This window comes from Neophocaena asiaeorientalis, unplaced genomic scaffold (genome assembly GCF_003031525.2).
Source record: "Neophocaena asiaeorientalis asiaeorientalis breed wild unplaced genomic scaffold, Neophocaena_asiaeorientalis_V1.1 scaffold24, whole genome shotgun sequence".
NCBI classification, from domain to species: domain Eukaryota; kingdom Metazoa; phylum Chordata; class Mammalia; order Artiodactyla; family Phocoenidae; genus Neophocaena; species Neophocaena asiaeorientalis.
In genome coordinates this window covers 749,206-772,337 of record NW_020185317.1, presented here as the reverse complement: position 1 = coordinate 772,337, position 23,132 = coordinate 749,206, and the positions used below count along the sequence as shown (strand labels likewise).

At 36.8% G+C, this 23,132-nt stretch overlaps 1 protein-coding gene across 1 annotated transcript in view; it reads right to left on the bottom strand.

Moving 5' to 3' along the window:
- Positions 1-23,132, bottom strand: part of DNAH7 (dynein axonemal heavy chain 7) — a 284,014-nt gene that overhangs the window by 203,089 nt on the left and 57,793 nt on the right. Inside the window, exons 6-12 of the mRNA XM_024733634.1 lie at positions 20,338-20,400; positions 17,385-17,493; positions 16,505-16,652; positions 8,156-8,243; positions 6,939-7,119; positions 5,134-5,209; positions 3,628-3,753 (exon numbers count right to left, since the gene is read on the bottom strand). Of these exons, the coding sequence (XP_024589402.1) occupies positions 3,628-3,753; positions 5,134-5,209; positions 6,939-7,119; positions 8,156-8,243; positions 16,505-16,652; positions 17,385-17,493; positions 20,338-20,400 (791 nt within the window). The remainder of the gene's footprint in view (positions 1-3,627; positions 3,754-5,133; positions 5,210-6,938; positions 7,120-8,155; positions 8,244-16,504; positions 16,653-17,384; positions 17,494-20,337; positions 20,401-23,132) is intronic.

Sequence of the window (23,132 nt, the reverse complement as noted above, 5' to 3'; positions counted from 1 at the left end):
TCTTCCTACCCCTTACCTGCAGCATGCAAGCGGACGTCAATTTCGGGAGACTCAGCTGTCAGTCATGGATCCCTCCCACCTGCCACTTGATGCTCATCGCAGTCTGAAACCCCCACCTCAATCTTTGGACCCATCACTGATTTCAGGCAGAGGGACTTCAACAGTCCTGGCCCAACACTCTGGACTCAACACCAAGTCAGTCTCTGATTTTGATCTCTGGTTCTCAAAGCTAATCTCACTTCTCACGGGGCCCAAGTTGCCCCTTAAATCCCACTCCAAGTGCCTACATTCCTTGCTTGCTCCATGAATTTAGAAACAAGTTCTGTTCTTGCCAGTTCTCCTTCGTTACATTCAAAGTAGCACCCTCTAGGCAGTGCTCTGCACTCGCTTTCTTCACTTACTAATACATCCTGGAGACCATTCCATATTAGCACGTTGATACGGTTCTCATTCATATTTCATAGCTGTGTAATAATATTCCATTGTGTGAATGTACCATCACTCATTGAACCAGTCCACTATCAACGGTTACTTGGTTGTTTCCAGGCTAATCCTCTTGACAAATGGCACAATAAAGAACCCTGAATCTGGATCACTTCCTATGTTTTCATGTGTATCTCTAGACGATTTCCCAGAAATGAGATTGCTGGATTCAAGTGTAAATGAATTTGTAATTTTGATAGATATGGCTGGATTCCCTTCAAAAGGGTGCCCATTTCTCCAATCTTCACCAACAAAGCATGATGTCAGTATTTTGGAATTTTGTCAATTCCATAGGAAATACAATGATATCCCAGTGTAGTTTTTATTTCAATCTCTTTGCATTTTTCTTATTATGAGTTAAGCATCTTTTTAATACGTTTGAGATTGATTAAGTTGTATCCTCTCTGAGTACTGTACAGTAAACGAATCCACAGTGTTCTAGAAGTATTTTCTTGGACTCACCTTGATCAAATCATGAATTTCAAAAGTTGTTCTTTATCTTCTTATTTTCTTAGACATCCTATTTATACTGTAATATATATCCTATGATAATTTCTATACTCATATATACACTGTATATACATGTGTCCCTGACATACACCATTTTTCAAGCAAAAATACCTGTGTGCTAAGTAGGTTTTTGACTGCATACTAAATGTCATCTCTGACATTAAGTGGGTTCTGTAAGCATAAATACTGAATGACATGAATTTGCACATTTCCATCTAGAGAGCATCCCCATTCATAGAGGTGTTCCTATTCATGCATTTTAGAGTCATTCAGATGGTTTTTTTGTATCATCATCCCCCAACCCACAGCCATACATAGAGATGTCCTGTACCTTCAAGACCTGCTGAGATCCAGGGCAAATGGCTGTTAACCCAGAGTAAGGATGCCCTGCGTGTTCAATGCTGGCTTCTCCTCAGAGGGGCAGCACTTGGGTCTGCCCATCCCACTCTTAATATTCACACAGAGAGTAAAAACAACTTATGCTGGCAAAGGCAACATAGGAGTTGGTGGGGCTCTCTTCCCACCCACCGACTGCAAAGCTTCTTTCTCATTTGTCTCTACCCTGGAAGCTCTGAGGTTTGCTTCAGCTGCTGCAACTAACATCTCTGCCACCACATCCCTGGACACTAATTTTGGACATATCTACTATTTACTGTTCTCTTATCTCGGCTTTGTTACTTTTTCTTCTTCCCCTTCCTCCTTTCATTTTCTTGTCTCTTGCCTCCTGACATTGTACAATAGACAAAGTCTAGCCCTTTATGAACAATATTAGGCAATGGTGCTCATCCTCCAGCATCCAGCCCAGTGTGTTCTAGCAGTTCCATGTATGAATGGATATTAAAAGAATAAACACTGTGGTGGTGTTTTGAAAATGAAATGTACTACTGCATGTAAACATCCTTTGTGAAAGTGATATACTGTATAGTAGGATCTCATCACTGCAGACAAAATTAGATCATGGGCCTTGTCAGGGAGAGATATTTGAGTCTCAATACTCAAAAGAAACAAAATGAGAAAAGCATGGGGCAGGGAGATGGCCTCTTCCTATAAGACAAATTCAGGAAGACAAAGAAATCCACATTATACAGTGGAAACTTGAAAGGATGTGCTTTCTAGGAGTCAACAGTCTCATTGACGAAAGCCAGTTTTATGCTGTGTATGTATATCCACGTATGTGGATATACATATATATTTGGCTACGTGAGCACAAAGAAAAGTATGGGAAGATGCCCCACTAATGGTTATCATGTCTTTGGCTGGGTTGGTAGAAAGAAGGGCATGTTCGAGGAAAAGAAAGGCCAGGCTGGTGGGAGTCAGGCAAAGTAAAGAAAAAAGGGCTGCACTTAAAAAGTGTATATGATCACACTTGTGTAACCATATTAATTACATATGTATCTGTGTAAAGAAATTACATTAAAATTTGTTTAAAAAAGGAAGGAAGGGAGAGAGGGATGGAGTGAGGGAGGGGAGGGGCCTTAGACACCACAAACCCACACTCATCCCACAGGTGGGAACTGGAGAGCGTCTGATGGGAGGGTGGCAGAGCTGGGGCGATTCTGGCTGGCTTGGCTTCCTCAAGCAGGACTGGGAGCAGGGTTAGGGTTATAGGTGCTCCTGAGCACTAAGGATCCCAACTTCAGAAGGAGCTCAGAGAAGTTGGTCGGTGAGGCCCCCCTAGTGTATGTGCAGGGGTGCTTTCCAGAGCAGAGACAACAGCTGTGCTTCTGAAGCACCCAAAGCTCTTAGCTTTCCCTTTGCTGGTCTGCAGGAGGCGAGAAAATGTGCTCATTATTGTGTCCTCATGACAATACCTGCAATTAAGAACCAGGAGACCCTGGAAAACAGACTGCATGTAAACTGGGGCTTTGGCTGGAAGGGTGAGAAAAGGCTCATGGGACCACCTTGGAGGCCAGGCTGCCATGTCCTCTATCACAAGACAGGGACCCATTCAGGTTTTGAGAGGGCTTCTTTAAGAAAAATGATATAAATCTGTATTACTTCTTCATATTTTAGAAATAGGTTATGTCCACGTGTGCCTATTGCTAGGATGCCCCCTCAGTGCCTTGGAAGGGGCGGCACAAGGGAGGGAATATGAAGCTGGAACTTCTCAACTGCGAGGTAAACTGTCCTCAGCCCTAGGGCCAAGGTCTGTAACTCCATAGCGCCCACCAGTCTTCACATCCAGCTCTGCACCTTTCGCACCATGACGACGCCCACAAGGAGATGCATGATCCCCAAGAGTCACCCAGAAACTTCACCTCATGCTAATCACATGGGCAGTATTACCTCGGTTTCTAAACAGTATAGATGACTGTAGCAGCTAATGTTCTGTGGGACTTAAAACGAGGCATGGCGATTCAGCCCCTTAACTGTGATTACCCCTTAAAGTATATATGGTAACCTGGCAGGGGTGGGGAAGGGAGAACTCGGTAAGACATAATGGCGACGCTCACTTTTACCCTATACACTTTTATGTTGTTTAAAACCATGCTTACTTAGGTTAGATTTGTAATTATTTTTAAAATTTATAGCTAAAATAGTAAAAGAAATTATTAAGATGTAATAACTTTCATCTCTCTTAAACAAAACAAACAACAACAACAAAAAAACCTCAGTAAGACCAGAAATACTTACTTAAAAGTACTGTGCCACAAATCTAGCACCGCCAACATTGTAGGGTTCATTGCGTTCAAGTGATCCCTAATATAACTGCTTGCAGCTAAAAAAGATTTCCTCCAAGGTTTTGGAAGAATTTCCATTCTGAAAGCAAAGAGAAAATAGTCATCTGCTTTAAAAATCAGAAAGTCTTATAAAAGTCAAAGTACTTTCTGAGTAATAATTTTATTTGAGTAATAATTTTTTGAGTTATTTTGAATTAAAAATAGGATTTATCCCTTATGGTAATAACAAAACATGTAATTATGTTTTAAAGTATATAAAAATCATACTCTTTGTGGTTTAGTATAATTTTTAACTAACGCAGATAAAATTAGATTTGAATTTTTATCACATAAGGCAATTGTTTTTCTCTAAATGCTTGATGTGATGGAGTCCACAAATAACTAATAGTGATCAAGCAGGAAGAGTAGCCAGCTACGTTTTATATATATCTTAAAAAAAATTTTTAAGGAAACATTTAAACATTTTATGCCCCTATTGTTTTTAAAACATTTTAAGAATATACTCCAGCCTGGAAATCTTCTTGAACTTCACCTCTGACTGTGTAAAGGTCACTTACAAAATCATAAACAGTAACATTCTATTTAAAGATATTTATTCTGTAACTCCTCCGACTTGACTAATCATCTTTTATATACTAAAGATGGGCCATTTTCATCTTTCAGAGTATATTTAAACATTTACATTTTATGCCAGTAAATTTTTTTTATTCTCATTGATTTTAAACACTTAGTCTTGTTTTAATATATAGTAAAGTTAATTCAGTTTTTCATTTGTGGTCATATCACCTTTACAATTACAAAGGATAGTTTTTGTCTATCCCTGGGAGAAAAGCTGTTCTCCATAGAAGATACATCGCCTTTTTTTTTTTTTAGTTGTTAAGAGAAACAATTTGGGGCACTTTTAAATGATACAAAAGAAAGAAAGTAAAACTGAAGTGGTTACTTAATCACATAAGTTCTATTCTTCAAACTATTTAAGTGATGTATTCCTAAATGTTATTTTAGGGAAAATATATAGCAAGTGGATTTTCCCATATGTGTTCTATATTTTAATCCATGTAATATATTCTGTGTTTGCATATTTTCTGCAACATTCCCATTGTGTTTTGGGGCATTCAAATTGCCTTCAAGCTTTCATGTCCCTAATACATCTAAAGCCTGTGCTTGGAGCTGTGGAGATAAAAGATCTGTATCAAGGTCTTTCACCAGAGCACTTATGTTTTAACCACATAGGCATCCATCTGTCAGTGTGTGTTTGCCTACCCATCTATCCATCAATTTGTAAACATAACATGTTAGGGCTTAAATACATAAACAAAGATAGTATGATCAGTTGTATATATGCAGTACACAAATTATAAACATATATATGAGAAAATATAACCAGTGTATAAATATATCCACATACAGAGAAATGACTGCAAAAAATCAATATTCTTAGTGGAACCTGATTGCTTACTCAGCACGATGGGGTGGAAGTTCTTCTACCTTTCTGTCATCTTCCTTTTCTCTAGGATCTTTTAAAACAAAATCAACTAAAAGAAAATTGAAAAGTTCTGATCAACAACCTTATAGTAATTACAGTATTTCCCAAGCAATTGCAAAACTAATTCCTTTAAAATTGTTTACATTAAGTTTTTTTAAAATAATGAGAGATTTGTGCATTTATAAACACAATTTAAAAATTTTTATGAGAAAATCTATGATGTCTGTGTCTTTGAGAATATATATACCCTTTCTTAACAATGTTCCTGTTCTTTCATTCGAAAATCATTGCTCTTAATATTATTGATACATTTTCCTTTTTAGCTCTTCCACCAAAATTGTTCTTGTTGAATTGAAGGTCAACAATACAGAGTAGCAGTAGTTTCCCTTCACTGAGGAAAGATACATATTGCTTTGCTGTTCTCTTTTAAATTGCTTAAGAGCATAGAACTACCTTGTTATGAAATCAGTAAAGTGAGCTACTTCTGCCTCTGCAGTCTTTAATTCAGTTAATTCTAACTTTCTTGCTTTTCTTTGAAGATGCTCTTTCTAAAATGCAAATATGTTTTTATCCCTCTGCCTAAAATCCTTCAGTGACTCTCCTTTACCTTCAAATGCTTAAAAGAAAGCATGTAAGGCCCTTAGTATTCTATCCCCTTCCCAAAATGCACCCTCTTCTTTGGCCATCAGAGCCGCTTGCAAGGTCAGAAGAGCCTTTCGCTCTTGTCTGCCATCATTCCCACCATTTCCTAGGCCATGCGTGTTCCCTAGTCTGTATATGTTCATCCTTCATAACTCAGTTCAGGTGCCAGAGTCCTTCCTAACAAGTCAGGCATGACCTCTTCTCCCTTAGACCATGTTCTCGATTTCTCTCCTCACTGTACTTGCTATTTGCTTTATAATTTAGTGATTTGTCCATGGCCCTCATTACACTATGAACTCTTTGGGGGCAAGGATATGGCTCTTTACATGATCAAAACACTCAATAGGAGTCTTCAATGCAGTGAATGCCCTCCTCCCTGAAGGGTCCCGCAACCATTTCAAAGCAGTATGATTTCTCCAACTTTGACATAGCATCAATTATATCAGGCTTACTATCACAACCAATCGAAGAACCCTTTTTTAAAGCACAGATTTGAAAGACTGCCTCCAGAGATTTTAATTCAGATGGGTCTGGAAATGAGTACTTTTTAAATGGCTCTGATAATGTCAGTCTTAGAGCCTATTGGTCTATACCATGAGTCAGCAAACTTTCACGTAAAGGGCCAGACTGCAAGTATTTTCAACTCTGTGAGCAACAAGGTCTCTATCACAACTACTCAACAATCTCTTATGGTGCAAAAGCAGCTATAGATAATATGCAAATGAATGTGTGTGTCTGTGTTTAATAAAACTTTATTCACAAAAACAGGCAGTGGGCCAGATTGGGCCTATGAGCTGTAGTTTGCCAACCTCTGGTCCATAGCAGTAGTTTTGTAATTAATCACACTCTAGTTTATGATATCAGTAATATTAATATTAATTAATTAACATTTTAAAATTTGTTTCCGTTATGTCCTTTGTTTAGGGGATATAGCCCTACAAATAGAAAGACGGTTTTTAAAAATTTTTGCTATATTTTATTAATGAAATTTGCCTGAGATCTTAAGCAATGTAACCACAATACAAGAAACAGCCTAATAAATATAAATAGTTTCAAATATAGGTGTTAACTTTAAATTTTTAAAAATTTATCTTTAATAAGACGCATTCAAATTAGAAAGAGAAATACTGATTTACCTATGGATTTTTTTACACTAAGAAGATAATCTTCTCTCATTTCATCAGATAATGCAAGTATGCTGTTAGTGAGGACTTTCAGATGTTGGGGGACTAAATTCAATACATGCTCCAGCCAAGAATCTTCCATTGGGGCTACGTGGTCCGTATCAATTCCATGGTGGATATAATAGTAATATCTCTACAGAAAAGATAATGAGAAATGGAGATGGGTTTAATACTATAATAAAAGAAGTATTTATCAAAACTAAAACCACTGAGCAAAATTAAAGTTTTAGTAGAAGAGAGTATTTACAAATCATAAAAAATTATTTTTTGCAATTCATATTGGCATTATTTGAGCTCTCCTAAGTTAAAAAAAAAACTTATTTCATGAAAATTAAAACTCTTACCTTAATTCATAACTACACCCTAAAACTTGAAGTTACATTACTAAATATATGATGTACTAAACAGAACTCATATGTGGAGGTAGAATTTAGTGTTCTATAAATGTGTGAAAATTTAGTATGTTCGTTTTTGTCCTTGTGTTATTGATAATCAGAAGTAGATCTTAAAAGCTGTAAGTGAATCAGTATCCCTATTCATTAATCTCAGAAATATTATCCAACAGGATTTACAAAATTTCCAATTGGCCTGTTAATATTTCATGCCATAATTTTACAGATGTTGTTAAATGTGTACACAAAAAATTCATTTTAAGACATGACAGTATTTCTCTAACAATGGACATTTAATGTCAATATACTTTCCCAAGTTTTTACATGTCACTTATCAGAAAAAAATTTAAACATCAAAAAATACTTTCAAATTAGCAATGTTAAAGTCACTGATATTTGCTTTTAAAAAATTCTATATTTGAAATCATTGAAGAATTACTTTTTTCTAAAGTAAGTTAATATGCTCTGTGACATGTACATTAGGTAATTAAAATAATTTCTCATAGAATAAAGACATGTAAAAGCTATACATGACTGAGGCTAGCTTTAAACATAGGGAGCAGGGAGACTTGAGATTCTCTGACTGTGGCCTTAGGAAACAAGGGGAAGAATAATTTCCTCCATTAATCCAATAGAGCAATTTTATGGAACTTCATCTTTACTCCTACATCCATGTATTTGCACAGGAAGGAGCACAGAATAAACTCAAAGGCACAAGAGCACCTTCAAGTGCTTCCTTTACTTTCAATTATACTGACAAAAGAAATAGCTTGTTACCAAGATGTCTCTCTCTATTGCAGAAGAGGTTAGTTTTGGCAATGTGCTTTCATCCAGAGTAGCTGAGTCTAAGACAGCATCTTGTTGCCTAAGAAAATGATAAACACACTATTCAAATGTATATAAATTGCAGTTAGGACATAAATCAATAGATTTATCTGTCAGACTGTCTTTTATAAAACAAGAAAAAAAGGCATTGTGGAACATTTTAAAAATAGTAAATATATTTATTTGGTACCGTATTCCTCCCAGAATACCTTCTCTTTATTCAGAGAGAGAGTTTTATTGAAAGTGATTTGAAAGATCTAATTCAGAGGCCACATCCTTTTTGATAGGCTTTATTCATTCTTGCTCATTGCTCCAAAATCATCTCTCTTCTCTGAACTTTTATAGGAATATTCTTGCATTATTCCTAAAACATGTATGGTTATTTATAAATATGACGTTTAGAAGAGCACCGATGGGAAAGACTCTAAATGTAGTTTTGCCAAAGACACAGATACATTCTTCAAGAGACCATTTCTCAGATTTCTAGGAACACATATTAGAAGTTAGCAACAAATGACATAGAAGCTCACATGCTCCTATGTTTTCATTATTGGCTAACTGTTCATATAATACTATAACGTTTCTAGGTATAATTCAATTCAAAACCTATATCAGACATGAGCTACATTTTGTAACTTCCTCTGGGGCTCCAATGTGTGAAAAGTTCACATCTTCAGGAAAATAAGTTTTTCTGTGATACCTTTAACCTCTCTATCATTGAATGTATCATGCTCCAGGTCCCAACTTCATCAGGATGAATACAGGTTAGTGATGCTGTGTAATAAAATACTTCTCCCCACTAATTGTCCAGTGAGTGGAGACTGTAGGTTTATTGAATATCTGTCTGAGATATCATACCAAAGTAGGTACCCAGAATGGATCTTCTGACTTAGTTTTTTGCAAATCTTGGAATCCACTATCTTGTGAACTTTAGACTTATTTTTTTCAACTAAATGGACCAGAGAAGAGAGACAAGGCAATGTCTCAGGAATGTCTCAGGAATGTCTCAGATCTTCAGGGTATTCTGTGGCTGGAAAGAGAAGGGTTATTTTAACTGCAAAAGTAATCATCTCGTTATTTTGGTGTTTGTATAGTAATAAGATACTAATGACAGTAAGGTACTTCAGGAATCAGGACATCTGGGTTCAGATTCTGCCACTAGAAAGTATATGACCTTAATAAATGGATTGTTTTTTTTTTTGTTTTTTAATGGAAGAAATGCTTATCCTATCTACTTTGCTGAATCCTGACGCTCAAACTTCATCCTCTGTGTGAGTGATGTGGACCTAGAAGGATGCAGCAAGGTCAGGAGAGGTGAAGAGGGAGGGGGTTAGGGGCTATAGGAGAGGCTGCAGAAGTTCTTGCAGTCAGAATGAAGATCCTTTCAGCTCTAAAACTCTATAATTCTATCCTTCGGTGGCCGCAGGCAAAGATCCTGCTGCTAGGAACAATAATAGAAGCTTTCTCTAATCCCCACACCTACTGTTACAGGAGACAATGACATAATTATCCCCACTGCACAGATGAAGAAACAATGTCAGAGAGATTAAATAACTTCCCCTTCATCACACTGTTAATTAAATACAAAACCAAGGATTTGCCCATCCATATGTGCTTCTAAACTGTCATGCTCTTTCCATCAAAGCAACATTCCATTCAGAAATAAATCAATCAATACTGGAGACACTTTGCCTGTTAAAGAGAAAATATGATGTACTTTATTTCTCAAAACTGAAAGAACTATATTGATATTTTTTCTCTTTATCAATAGAGATTTTTGGTTCAAGATGGTGACATAAACAGCCTTTTTTTCAAGTTTTCCTATGAAAATGGTAATAATTTGAACCCAGGATTGTAAAGCAACTAGAGGGTCATCAGCTGAGTAGATACTTCAACAAATTTTTGGAACATGAAAAGAAGATAAAGAACAGATGAAACAACTGAGAACACCACAGACCATAACTCATGCAGGAAGGAAACCAATCTGCCTAGGAGACCCCTAGAAAAGGCTCTCGTGTTGCAATCAACAGGTACCAAGGGAGGAAATGTATAGGAAGGCTGACAGCAAGGAAATTATCTGAGCAACTTTATGCCAGCAAATTAGACAACTCAGGGGACTTCCCTGGTGGTACAGTGGTTAAGAATCTACCTGCCAATGCAGGGAACGCAGGTTAGAGCCCTGGTCCGGGAAGATCCCACATGCCGCAGAGCAACTAAGCCCGTGCGCCACAACTACTGAGCCTGCACTCCAGAGCCTGCAAGCCACAACTACTGAGCCCACGTGCTACAACTACTGACGCCTGCACACCTAAAGCCCATGCTCTGCAACAAGAGGAGCCCCCGCAACAAAGAGTAGCCCCCACTTGCCGCAACTAGAGAAAGCCCGTGCACAGCAACGAAGACCCAACACAGCCATAAACAAATAAATAAATAAATAATTCTTTTAAAAATTAGACAACTTAAATGAAAAGAATATATTCCTAAAAGGTAAAAAAGTATCAAACATGCCTCAAGAAGAAATAGAAAATATGAAGAGATCTATATCAAGTAAACTAATTGAATTAGTAAGTAATAATCTTTCCACAAAGAAAAGTTCAGGTCCAGATGGCCTCACTAATAAATTCTATCAAACAAGTAAGGAAGAAACAACACCAATTCTACACAAATTCATTTGGAAAATAGAGGAGGTGGAAACACTTAACTCATTTTATGAGGCCAGTAGTACCCCGATACCAAAGCCAGACAAAGACATCACAAGAAAAGTACAGTCCCATATCATTCATTAATGTAGATTTGAAAATCCTTAAAATTTTAACAAATCCATTATGTATATTACATATACATAATGATTAAGTGAGAGGAATGCAAGGTTTAACATATGAAGATCATTTAATGTAATATGCCATATTTAAAAAGGACAAAAATCAAATGATCATCTCAATGGACATTGAAAAAGCATCTGACAGAAATCCAGCACCCACTCATGATGATACCTCTCAACAAACTAGGAAAAGAAGGGAAATTCATTAATCTAATAAAGAGTATCTTAAAAACCTACAACTAACATCCTACATAAATGTGAAAGACTGAACGCTTTCCCAATAAGACTGGGAATTTCACTATCACCAGTTCTATTCAACAACGTACTGGAGCTTCCCTGGTGGCGCAGTGGTTGAGAGTCCGCCTGCTGATGCAGGGGACGCGGGTTCGTGCCCCAGTCCAGGAAGACCCACATGCCGTGGAGCGGCTGGGCCCGTGAGCCATGGCCGCTGAGCCTGCGCATCCAAAGCCTGTGCTCCGCAATGGGAGAGGCCACAACAGTGAGAGGCATGTGTACCGCAAAAAAAAAAAAAGTAAAAGAAAAAGAAAAACAATGTACTGAAGGACCCAACAAGTGTAAAATGGAAAGAGAGAGAAATGAAAAGCATCTAAATTGAAAATGAAGACATAAATCTATTATTTGCAGACAACATGACTGATATGTAGGAAATTCTAAGGAATCTTTTAAAAAGCTCCAGAACTAGTAAGCACGTTTAGTAAGGTCTTATGATATAAAATTAACAAGCAAAAACTCAATAGATTTTTCTATATACGGAGAAAGAATAATCAGAAAATGAAATTACATAATTTCATTCACATCAAAAAGAAAAATACTCAAGAACAATATTTTTAAAGTCTAAGACTTGTACATTAAAAATACAAGACACTAATGAGAGCAATTAAAGAAAATCTAATTTAATGGAGAGAAATAACATGTTCATGGACTGGAAGGCTCAATATTATTAAAATGGCAATTCTCTCAAAATTGATTTATAGTTTCAATGCATTGTCTACTATATCTCAGTAAGCTTTTTCTTTCTTTTTTTTTTTTTGCAGAAACTGACAAGCTGATCTTAAAGTGTAGTATATGAAAATGCAAAAGACCTAGAATAGCCAAAACAATTTTGAAAAAGAAGAATAAATTTTGTGGAATTAAACTACCTAATTTCAAAACTTAATATAAAGCTACATGACAAGTGGTGTAAATACAGACACATAGGTAAATGCAAGAGAAATAGAACCCTATATATGGTCAAATGATTTTGGACAAAGATACCCAGGTAATTCAATGAAAACTGTCTTTTCACCAAATGCGGCTGAAACATTTGGATATCTATATGCAAAAAAATGAACCTTAACCCTTACCTCATAACACAGATACCTCATTGAAATAAAGCATGCACATAAATGTAAGAGCTAAAACTAAAACTAGAGCTAAGCTAAAACTTCTAAGAAAACATAAGAGAAAATATTTATGATCTTGTGATAGGAAAAGTTTCTTGGATATGACTCCAAAAGCATGAACAATAAAAGAAAAAAATTGATAAGTTGAGCTTCATCAAAATTTAAAACGTTTGCTTTTCAAAAAATGCCAAGAAGGAAATGGAAAGATAAGCCACAGACTGGGAGAAAATACTTGCAAAAGATATATCTGATAAAGGACTTGCATAGACACTATATAAAAAACTCTTACAAGGCAATAATAAGACAAACAACCCAATTTTTTTAAATGGGCAATAGGTTTAAGTTGACAGTTCCCCAAAGAAATTATGTGAATGCCAAACAACTACAAAAAAGATGTCCATCGTTATTAGTCATTAGAGACATACAACCTAAAGCCATGATAAGATACAACAACACATTTACTAGAATGGTTAGAATGACAAAACACAACAAAAGACAAAGTGTGGGCAAGAATGTAGAGAAACTAGAAACTTCTTTATACATTCCTGTGGGAATGTAAAATAGTATGATGATTTGGAAAACAGCTTAGGAATGTCTTAAAAATTTAAACATACACCTACTACACTACCCAGAATTTCTATAAATAGGTATCTACGCAGGAGAAGTGAAAACAGATGTCCACAAAAAGACCAGCATGCAAAGCTCATAGCAGCATCATTCATAATAGCCCCAAATAAGAAACAGTAAACAAGATGGATTTCAAAAACATACATACTGTAAGATTCCATTTATGTGAAATTGTAGAAAAGACAAAGCTATAGAAACAGAAAGCAGATCGATGATTGCCTGGGGCAACCAGTGGTAGAAAGGATTAACTGAGATGGGCAAAAGGGAACTTGTAAATGACAGAAGTATTCTAAAACTGGATTTTGGTGAAGGTTGCACAACTACAGAAATTTACTAAAATTCATTCAATTGTACATTTTTAATGTGGATGAATGTAATGATATATAAATTATATCTCGCTAAATCTGTTTTTTACAGACTATATAGAAGGCTTTGAAAAGACAAACTGACAATACAAACAGATTGCAAACAAAGAAGTAACAAATAAAGCAAAAAAGGCTTCTCATCAACAATAATATATGCCATCATGTGGCTATAGATAATACTGTATCGTGTAATTGACATTTGCTAAGAGAGTAGAACTTAAGGGTTCTCACACACACAAAAAAAGGTAAATATGTCAGGTGATGGATGTGTTAACTTGATTGCTGGAAATCCTTTCACAATGTGTAAGTATAATAAATCATCACATTGTACACTTTAAATATATTCTATTTTTATTTGGGGAAAATTGTTAACAGTTTTCAATGTTTTCCATATTTGTAGGGAAAAAATTACTATTATCCTTTAACTCTGTAGTGAGCTTAGTCATTAATTCAAGAGTAAGGGCAAAATAGTAGCGACCTTTACAAAAAATAAGTCTCGAGTTTACTCTCCACAGATCCTCATTGAAAGAACTACTAAGGGAAGGACTTCAGCAAAAAAATAAAATGAACCCGGAAGTGAGGAGTGGAATGCAAAGGCAACTTTCTAAAAAATTAGAAAACATGTTAGTAAATCTAAGTAAGTAGGAGCTTTAGAAAAAGAGTATGGGGAGTTTAAGGACTTGGTAAAACTAAAATATTATAGAAATATTGGTAGAAATAAACAATCACATGAAAAATGCAAAGGAAGGTTCAGAGCTAAGTTAAAGCACTCGAAGGTCCTTTCATATTATTCAGAGGGAAGATGGATCAAATGAATTTTAAACTTTTAAAAATATAAGTTATTATATGTGGCTTTAAATGCTAGGGTAACCACTAAAAGAATAAAAATATATTTGATAACTTTTAAGCCAATAGGAATAAAGGGACAGAAAATTCAATTCAATAGAAATAATAAAAAAGATTAAATAAGCAAAGGTAACATACAGTAAATAGAAAATACAAAATAAGAAATATGTAATACCAATAACTACAAATGGGATTAAACATGCTACTAAAGTCCAGAAACTCAAAGATTGAATTTTAATAAGACCATCCATATAGTGTTTGTTAAAGGTATAACTAAAAATGACATAATGATTAAAAAGAGACTTCTGTTTCTTATAACACAGCAGCAAAGATAATCTGAAAAACCTCCCAGTACCATTCTATAAATACTGGATAATATGCCACAAAGCTCCTTTGAATGCATAGCTGAGCTCACAAGAAAAAAAGGAAATACTCAGGAGGGAAAAGATGGAATGACAAGGCAGAGTAACAGCCAACCCCCGAGGCTACGGCTGCCCTTGTGGGGCGAAGCCTTGGACTTTAATGCCCATGGGGGTCGGGAGATGATTCTGTAGGCTGGAGTTAAATGGAGAATTCAAACCCAGACCTCTGTATGAAGCTGAAACCCAAGACGGGCTCTATCCTCAACCAGAGGAGGACCAAAAATGACAGGCACAGGAAAGTTGTGTCAAGAAGATCTTTCGTCTTGACCAGGACATTGGGAGGAGAAAAAATTGCTTCTATGAGTTTGTAACCAGAGGCCTACCCACCCACGGCTTGGAGTGTTGATTTTACTCCAAGTTCGTGTGTTCTGAGAGGGCGTAATTGAAGAAAGTGGGCCAAGTTGGTAATGTCTAGTGGTGCCTGGCAAAAGCAAACTCCAAACCACTCTCGCAGAGGCACACGCCCACGATCTAACTGCCCAGGAGCCCACATATCTGCCATCCCTTTGTCAGCACACAGTGACCACTGCCCTCCCCTCAAGATGCCTATCCAGCCAGTAAGGTGTCACATGGGGACAGTAAAATGGAGCTCTGTGGGTGAGTGACTTACTGTAATGTGTCACTAAATTCTGTTCACCAATGGCAGTGTGTGTGCGTTGAGAGTCAGGATGAAAGAAAGGGGCTACTGAACAACTAGCGTCAAGCTGTGAAAAAAACAGGCAAAGAGGAACTGGTGACTTGCATCTGCATTGCCCTCCGTAAACAGATCTGTACTTCAGACTGGGCAAGCCCTGCCCTGATCACACTGCTGATCATTTCAGCCCAGTTCCTTCCTTTTATACACAAGGAGACCCACAATGCCAGGGAAGTCACCACATCACCTGAACAGACAAGATGGGGAAAAAAATAACTGCCCCAAATCTTCTACCAGGCAGCATGCCTACAACCAGAATTCCCAGACATTCAGCTCTCTCAACCAACACCAAGTATTAATATTGACACCTGATGGAAGAAATGTTCATATATTGAGGTACGGGGAAGTCTTTCTGGCTTATACATGGTTTGGCTTGAACTTCATGCTAACTCAAACAGCCTGTCTTATGGCCCGTCAAACATGCCTTGTACATCTGTTTCAACCATTAAAGAAAAGATTGCATTTAAAAATCTAAATGGAGTGACTGTTTCAGGCATTTAAAATGGAGCCAGGTGGCCATTGTGGATGTGGTTTCAGACATGTTCCTGCATCACTGAGAACTTAAATTTTCTGAACTGTTATCAAATTCAAGGATACCACCAGCCATGCTCAAAACAGTATCTGCTAGCAGCTGCCAGCTACAACCCCTTGTAACTATGCAACCATTTTGGACCCCAACCAATCCTTACTTAACAAGCATCCTTCCTTCTTGCCAGATCCAATTATAATTCTTGATAAACAACTCATGAAACTAACTGTAACCTTGTAGTTTTTGTCTTTATAAGCCTCCCCCCATTTTGTAGTCTGGAGGAACACAAGTCAAGTGCTTATTGAACCTGTATCTCCTAGATTATAGTCCTCAGTTTGGCTTGAATAAAACTCTCTCCTATCCCTATTATAGATTTTTTTAATTGATCATTTTCATCAACATACCTTTTCAGCTGATGATATTTAAAAGTGAGACACTTTAGAGTTAAGCTCAGTCTTTCGTTATTTATACCCTGACCTCATTCCAACAAGGCTTTCAGGCATCCTTAGGGAGGCACAGAATTCTTATAATTTTAGATTAAAAAGTTCCCAGGGGCTCTAAAGAGGATAACACTGGTTAGCTTATAGAACTTACATAATGACATTAACAAGAGTGCTTCTAAAGTCTTCTCGTTCCTTATGTGGAGATTTGCTCTTTGATTTGGAAGTAGATGGTCCAGCATGACTATCATCAATCTGGTCGAGTAACTTGCCCTTTTTTCCAAAGCGTTCCATGTATTCAACTTGAATTTTTTAAAAAAAGGCATAAATTAGTCATCTAAAAAGTAAGCTAAAATATTTAAGTGGTTAGAATAAAATGCTGAAGCATGTTTTAAGAAAAAAACTACATTCTTTAAGTTCTTAAGTAACCATATTTTCTTTCACTACGAGGAAGTTAAACTAACTCTCATTTTATGTCATCATGAGAAACCTTTATTTCAAGAATATTCATTAATTTATATTTTGATTAATGTTAATAAACTCAGATTTTCAATTATATTTGCATAGAACCTTCTTAAAATGAAGATTAAAATTATTATAAAAACATAATATAAAACTATTGCAGAAAATTTAAAGAACCATGATAAAAAAATGTTAATATTCAATACAATGAATCTGATAAGTCAAAAATATTAATATAAATAATTTAGAAGCAATGTTTACAACTTATTAAAATCCCCCTTAGAAAAAACTTTAGTCTTTGATACAGAGGCAAATTCTGAATACAATAAATCAAAGTTTTATTATAAACATCCCAATTCCTAAAATATCAGCTTTTATAGCATTTACAACAGCCTGAAATAACTAAGAACCGGATTCAATTATTTTCTTAGGGAACACACTTGGGATAAATTTTTCTACTTTACATAAATATTTCAGTTTACGATTTCATTGCTCTAATTAACTAAATATTGTGTGATTTTTTTCTCTAGAAAATGTCCTTGAAGTCTAAGATAGAATATTAGAGTTCTTACCATATGATTGTTGATTTTTAACACTAAACTGCTCTGGAATACCTTCATCCTGCTTTACACTCAAATGGAATGACGGAGCCGCCTGCTGCCACTGGGGCTTTGAACTCACCTGAAATATGAAATTTAGATAGCATTAACAGAACAAGGTCAGGGGGAAAAAAAACTTTTTTCATGAAATGCATGAGAATGTATAAACACAGACGTTTTCTCAAACAAATTAGGACATCTGTAAAGAAGGCACAAATACCCAATAGCAAATCTCACTGAAGCCTGTGAATGGCATGGTGTGTGACATCTGGGACACATTACCAAAGGCTCTGCTGCTGGTTTGACGTGGGCACCTGTTACCTAATTGAGGTGTTCATTCCACAGAGTTTACTCACCCACAGACATTGGCAAGTGATTTTTTTAAGCCTTCCATCATAATTAGAGCCACACCGTGCTGGACTCCAATGCTAATGAGTTCCTCTACATTCCAGCTCCAAAGGATCTTCCTGTTCTCATGGCTTCAGAAGCTCTAGATTACCCTGGCAACTCACAAATTCATTCCATCGTTTAAGGCAGGGGTTATAAATTCTTATATCTACACAGTTCTGGCAGGTATCATGAAAGAGGGAGGAAAGGTAGTGATGATAGCTAACTGGCACTCAGCTTCAGTGCTGGGAAATGTTAGGGGGTGGTGGGGACTGTGGCCAACAGGAGAAAACCTACGTCTCCTAAAAAGGCAACAGCTAATTAGCTCGAGCCGGTTACTGCGATAACAGAACACAGACCCACTGTTGCTAGAACCTATGTCTCTTCAAGAAACCCAGATGGGTGGGTTTTAAAGTAGAATGTACATATTTTTAAACAATGACAATTGAATCTATGTCTTCCTCTCACATTCAGGCCAACTTGACAGCCCATGCTTGTACTGGCTTTTATTGAATAGTTTTACTCTTCCCAGCCCTTTACTCCTACTTTCAAAAAAACTACCTGCACAGAAGCCCTTTTTACAGGCTCTTCTTTCACAGGAAAACAAGCTAAGACAATTAATAAGTCAATGCTTTTCCATCCTTCCCTGCCTGCCTTTCCATTCTTCTGCTCTCATCTTGCTCCATAAAGGATTTCAGATTCATGGGTGGGCTATGAGTAAGGTGTTCACAAAGGGTGGGAATCAGGTCACCAGCTCAGAGGGGTTGGGAGCCACCAGCACTGGGTCACCCTTGATTTCAACAAGGATCACCACCAGAAGCATAAATGTCTGTAATGAAAATCACTCTAGGGCTTAACTACTGCCGGAAGATTTTATCCAAGTACAAACCTTAATATTCAAATGAAAATTGTTTGTTTGCTTTGGTCAATGGATTTTTAAAAATCTCTTAAAAATATCATCTCCCTTAACACACATGAAACTGAGAAAATGAATGCTGAGAACATGTAAGATATGGCCAAATATGAACATAAAACCAAGTTTAAATCAGCCAATAAAAGCATTTTAGACTATTATATGCCAATGACAGGAAAGGATTATTATTCAACTCAGCCACTGAATATTGAATCAGGAAATTTTAATTGAGTTTACATCTCTAAACCTATATACTAATAAGACACAACAAACTAAGGGTAATTTTTATTTTTCTCTTTTAAAATTTGTCAAATTTTTAAACAGAAAATGCCTATTCCATTTCAAATCTTGTCTTTTAAGCTAGAAAATTTAAGAGAGATTTTGCAGAAGCACAGAAAAGGTGCTGTGGCTCAATTCTATAGAATCTGGCATCATTAAAAAAATTTCAATTAAAATGTATATTTTGAAATGTTCATTTACTTTATCTAAGAATATTAACTCAAGTTTTCTAAGTGAAAAATATCCTCCACTTTAAATTATCAGGAATCTTTCTCTATAAAGCAACACAAATTCAATTTTATAGTTTGTTCTCAGCTTTTAAAATATCTTTCAAAAAATAATGCTTTGGATGAAACTTGAGAACATTATGTTAAGTGAAATAAGCCAGACATAAAAAGACAAATACTGTATGATTCCACTTATGAGGTACTTACAGCAGCCAAATACATAGAGACAGAAAGTAGAATGCTTGTTGTCATGGACTGACAAGAGGCGGAAACAGGGAATTAGTGTCTAATGGGTACAGCGTTTCCGTTTGGAAAGATGAAGAGTTCTGAAGATGGATGGTGGTGATGGCTGTACAACAATATGGATGTACTTAATGTCTATGAACTATAGATTTTAAATGGTTAAAATGATCAATTGTATGTTATGTATATTTTATCACAATTTTAATAAAAACAGTGTTTGCACTGAACCTCCACTTAAGCTCAGCTTCCAGCAGTTACAAGAGCAAAACTCAATGGCATTAAATTCAATATAACTACTAAATGGTAAAATTTATCACAGTCAAGTACATCTTACCCAGCACTTGTCAACTGAAAATGTCTACTAACTGCCTCCTCCACAGGACAATGACAATTTTTAGTCATAATAATAATAATAAAAAGGATGGCAAGATCTGAAGAATCTTCTGTGGAATAGCATTTCAGTGCCAGAAGATGCATCTCAAAGGTCATCAACGCTTCTTACTTTCAAACTCAGAAACTGAGGCTCGGAGAGGTAAGTGACTCCCTCAGATGGCAGGGACATTAGTGACGAGGATGTAACCCAAAGCCTCATCTCTTAATTCCAACACTGATATACTTTCTGCTAGACAATCTTGGAAATACTTTTATCCAGAATATTCAAACAGACTGTACACACTATTAGGAAATTACAGCTTACACTTACTTTATTAAGATAGTTATTTTTCCTTTTATGTGCACCTCAGAATTTCTCAATCAGAAAATAGTCAAATTGAGCACAAAATTCAAAATCATAAATTCAGTTACTTATTTACAAGTTTGAAACTAGTAAACATTTTTAAAAGGGCAAAAATCCAATGAGAGTCTATAGGTAAATTACCTTAGGCAATTGTGGTAAAATTCTTACTGGTGTCTTGGATTTTTCTTTGCTGGATGATTTATCCTGCATTTAAAGAAAAAAAAAGTTTACTCTGTTAATGATAAAATTGATTCATTCAACCAAATTTTACAGAGGATCTAAAGTAAAGCACTTAGTATTCAAAATATTTAAAGACATACCCTACTACTTTAAAAAAATTTATTTATTTATTTTTGGCTGCATTGGGTCTTCGCTGCTGTGCACTGGCTTTCTCTAGTTGCGGTGAGTGGGGGCTACTCTTCTTTGTGGTGCGCAGGCTTCTCACTGTGGTGGCTTCTCTTGTTGCGAAGCACGGGCTCTAGGAGCGTGGACTTCAGTAGTTGTGGCATGTGGGCTCAGTAGTTGTGGCTCATGGGTTTAGTTGCTCCACGGCACGTGGGATCTTCCCAGACCATGGCTTGAACCCGTGTCCCCTGCATTGGCAGATGGATTCTTAACCACTGCGCCACCAGGGAAGCGCCTCTACTACTTTTTAAATTCTCAATGTTTGTCTTAGAATTGCTTTTTCATAGCAAGGAAAGAAAGGAAAGTGGTATCCAACAATACCCATCAGAAAGCTTTAAAAATGTGCAAAGGCTTTTATCCATTACATCATCCCCTAGGAATTTAATCTGAACCTAGTGTCCAGGGCTTACTGTACTCCACCTCCCTTCTCTATCACTAAAATACCATTTCTGTTCTTTTGACAACCAGAATGCTCCACTTCCTAAGCTGACAATGTATTCAGGTTAATGCATCGTCAGGTTACTGTAAGTAACATATACTTTTTAGCAGCAACTTTCAGGGAAAAGTGCTGATATCTTCCTTTGAGTAGAGGATGATTCCATGGTAGGAATTCCACCTAGGTAAGAGGAAGCACTGTTGAGAAAAATACTTCGATCTATAAAGCAGATTATAAGTCGTGCTTTTTGCCAATTGTCAATTTATTGCCTCTCAGCTCCAAACCTACCCTTTTGCCCCCCTTTGTGATTGGGCAGGACTCTGTAACACTTCTCCTTTGCCAACCAGCCTTAATATTACAAATGGTGTCAAAACAACACTGTGAGAGGAAAGGACTCTCTTCCTGTTTCCAGGGCTTTCTGTCACGGTGTGGCTGCCAGCAGTCAGCATCCTTGCCTGTGGGCACCTTCCCAGCCTGTGATGTGTGACCCAGTGACAGACACCCTCCAGCAGGGCTGCAGGTTTCACGGGCATCCCGAAGGGCAGCTTCCCAGAAAGTTTCCCTTACATCATAGAGGGAGACTTTCAAACTCTTCAGCACGCAAGCAAGGTGGTTTTCTCACCTACCTAAGCCTAAGCCTGCAACACCTCCCCAAACATCTTTGCCATCCAGGTGGGCCACAGCCATTCCCTCTCCAAGGGGTCTTAATCCAGGCTTTGGAGAAGAAATGTATCTTCCAAGTTTCTTCCTCGAGCACTCTCCCTTACTCCTAAAGGGAATGGCTACTTCTTATGTCTGCTAACACTGTATTTTTTTTAAGCTACATTGTCCAAAACAGCATCCATTAGCCACCTGTAGCTACTGACCACTACGAAGTGAGATGTGTTTCAGTGTAAAATATGTACTAGATTTTGAAGACTTAGTATAAAATACAAAAAATTTAAATTATCTTGCCAATCTTTATATTGATTAGAATATATATTGATTACATTGTGTGCTGTGTATTGTTTTAAGAAATTTACATGAATTATCTCATTCAGTTCTCTTTACAACTCTGTGAGGTCAGCAGTACACCACTTTTGTTCCTACTGTATACATGATGACTTTTTATATGAGATACTCTCTACCCACACAAAGCATACATTCCAGTCAATATTTTTTTTAACATCTTTACTGAGGTATAATTGCTTTACATTGTTGTGCTAGTTTCTGCTGTATAACAAAGTGAATCAGATATACATATACATATATCCCCATATGCCCTCCCTCTTGCGTCGCCCTCCCACCCGCCCTATCCCACACCTCTAGGTGGTCACAAAGCACCGAGCTGATCTGCCTGTGCTATGTGGCTGCTTCCCACTAGCTATCTATTTTATATTTGGTAGTGTATATATGTCCATGCCACTCTCTCACTTCGGCTCAGTTTACCCTTCCTCCTCCCCATGTCCTCAAGTCCATTCGCTACGTCTGCACCTTTATTCCTTTTCTGCCCCTAGGTTCTTCAGAACCTTTTTTTTGAGATTCCATATATAGGTGTTAGCATATGGTATTTGTTTTTCTCTTTCTGACTTACTTCACTCTGAATGACAGACTCTAGGTCCATCCACCTCACTACAAATAACTCAGTTTCGTTACTTTATATGGCTGAGTAATATTCAATAGTATATATGTGCCATGTCTTCTTTATCCATTCATCTGTCGATGGACACTTAGGTTGCTTCCATGTCTTGGCTATTGTAAATAGTGCTACAATGAATACTGTGGTACATGGCTCTTTCTGAATTATGGTTTTCTCAGGGTATATGCCCAGTAGTGGGATTGCTGGGTCACATGGTAGTTCTATGTTTAGTTTTTTAAGGAACCTCCATACCATTCTCCATAGTGGCTGTATCAATTTACATTCCCACCAACAGTGCAAGAGGGTTCCCTTTTCTCCACACCCTCTCCAGCATTTATTTTTTGTAGATTTTTTTGATGATGACCGTTCTGACTGGTGTGAGGTGATACCTTACTGTAGTTTTGATTTGTATTTCCCTAATGATTAGTGATGTTGTACATCCTTTTGTGTGTTTGTTGGCACTCTGTATACCTTCTT